The sequence below is a fragment of the Bidens hawaiensis genome, unplaced genomic scaffold (assembly GCF_021521415.1).
Source record: "Bidens hawaiensis isolate Kalapana, Puna unplaced genomic scaffold, B.hawaiensis_p1.1 tig00017759_1, whole genome shotgun sequence".
Taxonomy (NCBI): domain Eukaryota; kingdom Viridiplantae; phylum Streptophyta; class Magnoliopsida; order Asterales; family Asteraceae; genus Bidens; species Bidens hawaiensis.
The window spans coordinates 13,787-23,936 of record NW_027492678.1 but is presented as its reverse complement, the minus strand read 5'-3'; the positions used below and the strand labels follow the sequence as shown (position 1 = coordinate 23,936).

The following is a 10,150-nucleotide window of genomic DNA, read 5'->3' as shown; positions in this document are numbered from 1 at the left end:
AATTACATGCTCAGAATGGTTTATTCTACTTATAATAAATCGGTCGATAAAAAGTTTTATCCATGTATATTAACGAATAAAAAATTTCTTTAAGACATACGGGCCTTTTTATATTGGCTCGACCGATGTATTTAAATTCTCGGAGACAGCCCTGGGTAAGACCTAAGTTAGCGGGAAACATCATCCAGTAAACACCGACCTGACTTATCGCCGTGGTTTTGTACAACAAACGTTTTGCAAAAGAAGTGATCAAGTTGACGGAAGCAACATAGGGACAACATTGCCTTATTTTGAACATCAACTATAGCAGCATAGTAAAAATTGTGCTTCATTTTGAATACCTTAATTGTAGGCAAATCATATGCCACCTTAATTGTCGGGTGTTAAACATTGTAAAATGCAACCCTTATAAACTATGAATGATTTATGTAACTATGTTTGAAAATGCTACAGTTATGCATATATCTACTTTAGATAACCGGTCAGCCCCGGCCGACACAACACGTCAGGAAAAAACTAGTTTGTTATAAAATAAAAATGGGTAAACGGGTTAAAATGAGCATAAAACAGATTCCATGGATGTAATATTAATTTATTTTTGAATTATTATATTACCAAGAAATTCTAAGAATGCTTTCTATTTATGGAAATTAGTCAAATGGACCGATAGAAAGGAAACATGTGTTAAAAAAAGTTTGTTTTAATAGTATAATTAATAGATTATTAAAGTTATAAACAAAGCACACAAACTTGAAAGGTATCGTCGAGAAGAGAAAGAACTCCAACTATTGTATTTTTGTTTTGAAGGGGTATTTATTAAATGTGAGATAAAAAGACAAGAATTTACAACAAACCAATCGGGTATTGCGCAAAATGGTTATATCACAAGAAATTCATGTTCTCCAACATGCAACTATAATGATGATGAAATTATGTTGTCTGTTAACAGCAAGCGAGTGTTTGTTATTCTCAATTATAAAGTTTTGAGCGAATGGTAAGAGAAGAAATATTTATCTATAATAATATAAATAAACGAAGACATAAAAATCCAACGTGTCGCGATGTGGTTGTTTCCCCTTTTTTTGGAGTCACCAGATTTGCTTAACTTTTAAATGGAGATTTCTTCATGCATTTGACCCGAATTCATGGGTATAAGTCTTACCAAACCCATATATTCCTTAAACGGGTTATAAAATCTCATTAAATTAAAAATTATTCTAATCAAATTATTGATGTAAAAATCCTATAAAATAAGATATAATAAAAAATAATATCTTATTTATTTTTAAAAAGATATATATTATTTAAATTAAAATACCAATTTGATAGTAAAAAAAATAAACGGGTCTTGGGTCTCATCAAACCATAAGTATGTTATTAACTTTCATAAATATTATTTATAATTAAAAAACCAATTTTATAGTAAAAAAATAAACGGGTCCTGGGTCTCATCAAAACCATATAGCTTTTAAACCGAGTTATAATATCTCATTTATTTGTGAAACAATTTATCATTAAACCATAAGTATGTTATTAACTTTCATACAATAAAAAAATATAAATTAAAAAATAAATAAATATTAGAACAAACAAATAAAACAATCCCCGTAATACGAGGGATAAAAACTAGTATAATATATATAAACGAAAGTTTTAAAAGCTCTCTTGTTGCTCCCTATATTATCCCAAGCCATCAGATTGCATTATTTGTAAATGAAGACTTATCATGCATTTGACCCGAATTCACAGGTATGGGTCTCACCAAACCCAAATATTCCTTAAACGGGTTATAACATCTCATTAAATTAAAATTTTATCTCGACAAATATAATCCTATAAAATAGGGATATACTAAAATTAATATATGATTTCTTTAAAAATATATATATATTATTTATAATTAAAATACAATTTTATAGTAAAAAAAATAAGCGAGTCATGGGTCTCACGAAACCCAAATAACTTGTAAATCGGTTTATAACATCTCATTTATTTGTGAAACTTTGTATCATTAAATACTAAGTATATTATTAACTTCTGTACAATAAATAAAATTAAAATCCAAAAAATATATAAATATTATAAACGAATAATGTAAAACAACACCCATAATACGAGAGATAAAATCTAGTAATAATATATATGAGATGGGTGAAATACAAAATTTGTCGTGCGGAAGCATTATTGTGAAAACTATGCATAGAAGCGATTCATATAAAAATATTTCTAATAGAAAAAACTTATGTTCATTTTATTTGTTGAAGCATTATATATATATATATATATATATATATATATATATATATATATATATAGCAACTTTCTTAGGCTTTAATACTTGTACAGTTTGCTTAAACATTTGTACTTTTGGTTTTGGTCTTTTATATTTACCTTTAAACCCTACACTTTTCATAAATTAAATGTTTATCACAAAACATTTTTCATTTTAATCCAACTTTGGTCCCCAATAATTTTCCTATTTGACAATTTTTTACATTAGCGTTTCGCTCTAAATTTTGTGAGTTAACACACTGCAACACGGGTGTGTGGTTCAAAATTTTTACGTTTATTTTCAACGTTTAACAACCCATTCACACCACACGGGTCCTAAGTTGACTTAGTTATTATTTTTTATGTTTTGTGTTTCGGTTTAATTTTTGCACGTTAACACATCGTAACGATCGTGTGTAGTTTAATATTTTTACGTCTATTTTTTGTTTGTTTTAAAAGTCCCACTTCAAAACGTGGGTCCTCGGCAACGCGGGGAGCTAAATGCTAGTTTTTATGTAATTTTTAAAGTTTCTTTATTACATATCTTTGGATTTTTATTTTTTAATTTTTTATTTAAAAAGGACGTAAGGTTATATTGGTCATTTAACTGAAAATTCCAACGCCGATTAGAGTAAAGGATGTTAACTGCTACAAACCCTTTAGGTTATGAACATCTAGTGTAGCAATAAAGATAACACAACCTGTAATTGAGTATGTACATAAAAGATGAAATCTGCATTTATTGTTTTTTTTATATAACCCCCTAAACTAGTTATATGCATATTTCATTAAATGGGTTAACTCATTTAGCAAACGCATTGTGTTTATGCTGACCAATTTACTAAACGGGTGAGGTTAGCTATAACCAAAAAAAAAAAGTTATTATTTTCATCTCGCGTCTCTAATTGTCACTCGGGCTTTCACATTAGCTATAATAAGTCACAACATCAAGTCAGATTGGAGTATCGTATCATTCATCTTTTATTAATGATGTTTTAAACATTGTTTATTTTAAATGTTCTTAGAACCAAACCAAACTAGATCAGACTGGTTGTTCGATCAGATCGACAACCGTTTATACAACTGGTCTGGTGGGCCGACTTCATTTAGCTAGTTAGACCACGTGTAGTGGAACGTTTTGGGAGGGGAAAACGGTCCAAAACGCCCGGGCACACCTCCCCCAGCGCGTTTTGTGTACCATTTTGATGGCCACCAATCCCATTATGTACACAACGGTGGTGAGGGGAGAGTTGGTCAAAGTAATAGTTGCATGGCATTTTATCACTACACCAGTTTTGGACAACTGACGGATACGTCACAAGTCGCAAAACACCCTCTACCCTCTAGGTGGAGCGTTACGACTGCATATGGCTTTATAAGACGGTATGATTAACATTAAGTTTAAGAATCCCTTGGATTTAATGTTTAAACAAAATCGACAAAGTATAAAATCCAATATCATTGTTGAAAGTCAAATGAAAATTGTCTCTTCAACTTTCTACAATAACAAAACAACAATGTGTATGTTTTGCCTATCAAATCCATAAAATTGTAAACAAATTTTAAAACTGAACCCTTTTATGAACTGATCTTATCGTCCTTAGGGACATGAACCGGGAAATCATCGATCTCATCCGTCCAGGGGTTCTTCTCCTTAGCCGGATCAATCGTCCTTAACGCTTTCCACACCGCACTGTTACACTTGAAACCCGACCCAAAAGCAATCTGCCATGACCGATCACCCTTCCGAATCCTACCCTTTGCCTCAGAGTACGCCAACTCGTACCACAACGAGCTGCTCGAAGTATTCCCAAACCTATTTAACGTCATTCTCGACGGTTCCATATGCCAGTCTGATAACTCAAGATTCTTTTGGAGCTCATCATGAACCGCTCGTCCTCCAGCGTGAATACAAAAATGCTCGAATGCTAGTTTGAAATCGGGGATGTACGGTTTGATTTTCGTCTGAAACACTTTTCGGGCCACTAATGTTGCAAAGAAAAATAACTGTTCTGACATTGGTAGCACTAACGGGCCGAGGGTGGTGATGTTTGTTTTCAAGGCTTCACCGGCGACCACCATTAAATCTTTCGAAAGCGAAACACCTATGTACTTATTTTCGTCTTCTTCTTGGAACACGCAGTTGTAACACGTGTCGTCCGCACCTTTATGTGTCCGAACCGTGTGAATAAGTTGGTATTTTGAACGACGACGGTCAGAGGCCCGGTTCGATAACAAAACCGCAGCTCCTCCCATTCGAAACAAACAGTTGGTCAAGAGCATCGATCGATTGTTCCCAAAGTACCAGTTTAATGTTATGTTTTCCATGCTAACAACCAATGCATATGAATCCTTATTCACCTGTATTACATATCACCATTAACATTGTTAAACCCATGATTTACTTGAATTTGTAAGGGTGTAAACGAGCCAGGGCTCATGCGTCATGAACTCATAATCAACTAAAGATCGTCTCGTTAATTGCTCGAACTGACCCAAACTTAAAGGAGCTCAATCACTTGAGCCTCAAAATAAAACTTGTTTAATAATCAAGTCCGAGTCCATGCTTCAGTTATCGAACTCAAGATGACTCGTGAAACTAAACGAGCCTGTTACTTATATAAATTTTAGATCATCATGTAAAATTTGTAATAAAAATTACCAAATATTATATATTATGTTTTTTATAAAAATAATTAAAAAAATGTATATAAATTAACTTATAAATAAGGAGCCAAGACTGAGTTTGAAAAAACTACTCACGAGCTAAGACTGAGCTTGAGAAAGTCAAAATGACCAATCACAAGCCCAGTCCGAGCTTAAGAAAGAAACTAATGAGCCGAGATTGACCTCGAGCTCAAGGTCGGCTCGTTTATTTTCCAAGGGGTGAAAAACAGTAATTACCTGCAGAAGTTGTTTCGCAAGATCAATGGCAATCAATCCAGCACTGCAACCCATTCCGCCGAGATTATAGCTCATAATACTCCCTCTAAGCTTATAACGATTCACAATCATAGCACTCATTGACGGAGTCGGACAAAACACACTGCAATTCATTATCAATATCCCAATCTCCTTCGCTTTAACTCCAGTCTTCGCCAACAAATCATCAATCGCTCCGAACATCACCATCTCCGCCTCTTTCCTCGCTTCAGCCAGACACGGATTTGCTGGAACCCGCAACACTCCATCCGGAAAGTAAGTTTTCTGTCCTAAACCCGATCGTTCCAGAACCTTCTTCTGGAACGCTAAATTCTCTTCAGTAAACGTCCCAGCGTTAACCGAACGGTCAATGAATGTCTCCAGGGACACAACCCGTGAGTCGTCGGGTTTGTAAGTTGCAAAATCCACAAGGTATACCTTTCTAGGCCTGCTCATGAAGTATAAAGTCGCTAGAAACACGATTAAAGCCGAACAAAGCACCACGGAGACTAGATTGAATCGGAGTTGGTCCCATAGGTAAACGAGATCGCGTGTGGTGAGTGTGGATAAGTGGATTGAGGCGACGGTGATGATCGGGGTTAGTAAGAGGTACATAGCGTGTGAGATCAAGTAATGGTAGCCTAATTTGACGTATTTGAGTTTTACGGAGACGAGGAAATTGGGGGGAGATGGTGAGGTATCCATGAAGATGAGACAGGAGGGATTGAAGAAGACGTTTAGGAAATGGAGCGAAATAGAAGAGAGTGACAGTTGAGAATAACGGAAATTAGGGAAATGTGATTTGGGAGATGGAGGGAAATTGAGGATTTAAATACGAGTGTGGGGTGCGGGTAGGGGTTACTTTTAAATGATTGAATTTCGAATACTTGAATTTATCGAATTGGATTTTAAAATTTTGAAGTTGGATTCGAAGTTGGTTACAAATTTCGTATATGTATTAAGGATTGGGAACAGATTTTGAGTTTTTCAAGTTAGATTTGAATACCAAACACCTAGATGAGGGTAGTTGAAAATTTACAATGAAGATGTAAAAAGCTTGAGTTAGCTTGTTTGAATTAAAAATTTTTAATTTAAATTAATAAAAAGTTTAAATAAACTTTATATTATGGTGATTTTTAGTAGGCTTATGGGGCATATCATCTGATCTATTTGTATATGGAATTGAGTTATAACTAAAATTTGGGTAAAACTTAAATGAGCCAAAATGAGTGAGGCAATGAGTGAGCTTACTTTGGTTTGAGCTCCAAGTCATTTACAAACCAATCCAACTTATTGGACGTATTGTCACAATATGTCATTCAAGATGTTAATTAGCAAACCTCATCAACTATAATGAGTTATAAGAGTGTTTTTATTTAATAAACTTGGTTTATATATTTAGCATGACATTAGAGCAAACGAATGGAAAGAATATATAGAAGATTATGTAATTACACTTTTACAAACGAATGGAAAGGAGAGAAGTATATGTAATTGCACTTTTTACAAACTTGTGGTTAGAGCAAAAAATAAAAGATCAAACTACTAAACTTTAAATTCTAACACTTTTTAAAAAATCCGTTTGATATCTAAATAGGAGCATTTCTTTAAAACACTTAAAATGATTAACACATTTTAGTAAACAAGTTGTATTTATGTTGACAAATTTATTAAGCGTATGTTGTTCATGTTTATTAATAAAACAAGTTATGTTAACCAATAAAAAATCAATATTATTTTTACGTTGCGTCACAAATTATCATCCTAGCGGGGTTACGGTTATGGTACTTATGTTTTCCGTATCATTCATGTTTTTTAATGATATTTTAAACGTTAGATAATGTTCCTGTAACCAATATAACTTGTACAATGAACCATCTTCATGTTGACTCAGCCGACTACAAGAAGGGTCCCCATCACGTAAACATTAAATTTTAGTGCTTGTATAAAATCTGATTTTAAGTATCGAAGAATAATAGTCAATACATAATAATGGAAAGTCAAATGGCAATTGCCTCTTTTAACTTTCCACAACATAACAACAATATGTATCTTTTGCATATCCAAAGCAAAACTCTAAAACAAATTTGAAAAACAAATCCTTTTATGAACCGATCTTCTCAATCTTAGGAACATGAACCGGGAATTCATCGATCTCATCCGTCCATGGGTTCTTCTCCTTAGCCGGATCAATCGTCCTTAACGCCTTCCACACCGCACTGTTACACTTAAAACCCGACCCGAAAGCAATCTGCCATGCTCGGTCACCCTTTCGGATTCTACCCTTAGCTTCCGAATAAGCTAGTTCATACCACAACGAGCTGCTCGAAGTGTTCCCAAATCGATTTAATGTCATTCTCGACGGCTCCATATGCCAATCGGATAACTCAAGATTCTTTTCAAGCTCATCAAGAACCGCTCGTCCTCCTGCGTGAATACAAAAGTGCTCGAATGCTAGTTTGAAATCCGGGATGTACGGTTTGATTTTCATCTGAAACACTTTTCGGGCCACCAATGTTGCGAAAAACAATAATTGTTCGGACATTGGAAGCACTAACGGGCCGAGTGTCGTGATGTTCGTTTTCAATGCTTCACCTGCGACCGCCATTAAATCTTTCGAAAGCGACACGCCAATCTTCTTGTTTTCGTCTTCTTCTTGGAACACGCAGCTGAAACACTTGTCGTCCGCACCTTTATGTGTCCGAACCGTGTGAATGAGTTGGTATTTTGATCGACGACGATCAGAGGACCGGTTTGACAACAAAACCGCAGCCCCTCCCATTCGAAACAAGCAGTTTGACACGAGCATCGATCGGTTGTTACCAAAGTACCAGTTTAATGTGATGTTTTCCGTGCTAACAACCAATGCGTATGAGTTAGGGTTCACCTGTATTACAAATCACCATTAACACTGTTAAAACCCTTGTTAAGACTTAAGAGCGGACCGCAGCTTAAACGAGCTCAAGCCTTAAAACAAACTTATGAAACTAAACAAACATATTATTTAATATACTTATTTATTAAATACATTCATGTAATAATTGTTATATATCAAGCTGTAAAAGAATTAAATAATAATATTATATTATCTTGTATAAAAACTATTAGGATCAAATACAAATGATTTTAATTATGAAAAATGTACAAATAACTAACGTAATTATATTACTTTGTAACTTTTGAACAAGAGTAATTATTATTACACTATAATATAATTTCTAATATAATTACTCTAGTAAAAACATGAAATTACTCTAATTACTATAGTTATTTCTATGTTTAGTATATTATAAATTAATTTATATAAATAATTAAATATGTTTATTTTATTTCATCAAGAAATATTTATTTCTAGTTTTCAATTTTATTTGTACCGAATATTACCCCTACTTAAAAAATATATAAATAATTAACGATGTTTATTAATTAATTTATAAATAATAAACTAACCGACCTAAACCAAGTATAAAAAAACTACACATGAGCCGAGCACAAACCTAGTCAAGCTACTAGTGTGCTCGCTGCTTGGCTCGGCTTGGCTCGCTTACGCGTGAAATTATTTCCGCGTAAAAACAATAAAACAAAGAAATTACCTGGAGAAGTTGCTTTGCAAGATCAATGGCAATCAATCCAGCACTGCAACCCATTCCACCAAGATTATAACTCATAACATTCCCCCTAAGCTTATAATGGTTCACAATCATAGCACTCAACGACGGAGTCGGACAAAACAAACTGCAATTCACAACCAATATCCCAATCTCCTTGGCTTTAATCCCAGTTTTCGCCAACAAATCATCAATTGCTCCGTACATCACCATCTCCGCCTCTTTCCTCGCTTCCGCCATACACGGATTAGGCGGAACCTGCAACACCGCATCCGGGAAGTAAGTTTTCTGTCCTAAACCCGACCGTTCAAGAATCTTCTTCTGAAACGCCAAATTCTCTTTAGTAAACGTCCCGGCTCGGGTGGACCGGTCCATAAAGATCTCTCTAGACACGGTTTGGGCCTCGTCCGGCTTGTACGTGGAGAAATCTACAAGATAAACCTTTCTAGGTCTGCTCATGAAGTATAAAGTCGCTAGAAACACGATTAAAGCCGAACATAGCACCACGGAGACTAAATAGAAGCGGAGTTGGTCCCATAGGTAAACGAGATCGCGTGTGGTGAGTGTGGATAAGTGGATTGAGGCGATGGCGATGATTGGGGTTAGTAAGAGGTACATAGCGTGTGAGATTAAGTAATGGTAGCCTAATTTGACGTATTTGAGTTTTACGGAGAGGAGGAAATTGGGGAGAGACGCGGTGGGCGGTTGCGGTTGCGGCTGCGAATTCGTCGCCATGGAGATCAAAGAAGTAAATCAAGGGTTTTGAAATTGGGAAAATTTGATGGATTTTGAGAAGAATAGAATAGAGAGAGTTGAGTTGAGTTTTGATAATATGGAAATAATGTGATATGAAAGAAGGTGGGAAAATTGGGTATTTAAAGGGGATGGAGGGAGGTATAACTACCCCAACTAACTTTTTAATGCGTACACATGATTGAATGAGTTCTATAGCTATGTAGGTTGTACCTTATGCAATGGATAATGTACAATCTTTTGTTTTTTATTTTGTAAATGTTTTTGGTTAGGTTATATTGTTTACTGAACTGAACATACGTGTTTCTGTTCAATTTTATTTTAAAATGGATATTTGATATATCGTATACGGTATACGTGTCTCTATAGAATGTTAGAAAGGAATGATTAAATAAACCAAATTTTGGTTAATGTTTCTAGTTGTGAATTTATATATTAAGGACGAGTGAAACGTGAAATAAAAATAGAAAACACTATGTTGGACTCACGAATTATGACACGCGTAAGTATTTAGATATGGATAGGCATGGATTTTAAAGAGGGGTCATCAATAGTGTTAATTATGTACAAGAAAGTTGCTAAGATAAACAGAATAC

At 34.5% G+C, this 10,150-nt stretch overlaps 2 protein-coding genes across 2 annotated transcripts; both read right to left on the bottom strand.

The window, feature by feature from the left end:
* Positions 1 to 3,748: 3,748 nt before the first annotated feature.
* On the bottom strand, positions 3,749 to 5,918 carry LOC143554549 (3-ketoacyl-CoA synthase 20-like). Its single transcript, XM_077044274.1, has 2 exons — positions 5,176 to 5,918; positions 3,749 to 4,632 (listed from the first exon to the last, which is right to left on the bottom strand). The coding sequence occupies exons 1-2, from the start codon at positions 5,896 to 5,898 to the stop codon at positions 3,850 to 3,852; spliced, it is 1,506 nt and encodes a 501-aa protein (XP_076900389.1). The 5' UTR covers positions 5,899 to 5,918; the 3' UTR covers positions 3,749 to 3,849.
* Positions 5,919 to 7,276: 1,358 nt separating this feature from the next.
* Positions 7,277 to 9,656, bottom strand: LOC143554548 (3-ketoacyl-CoA synthase 20-like). Its single transcript, XM_077044273.1, has 2 exons — positions 8,787 to 9,656; positions 7,277 to 8,080 (listed from the first exon to the last, which is right to left on the bottom strand). The coding sequence occupies exons 1-2, from the start codon at positions 9,534 to 9,536 to the stop codon at positions 7,298 to 7,300; spliced, it is 1,533 nt and encodes a 510-aa protein (XP_076900388.1). The 5' UTR covers positions 9,537 to 9,656; the 3' UTR covers positions 7,277 to 7,297.
* Positions 9,657 to 10,150: the final 494 nt, after the last annotated feature.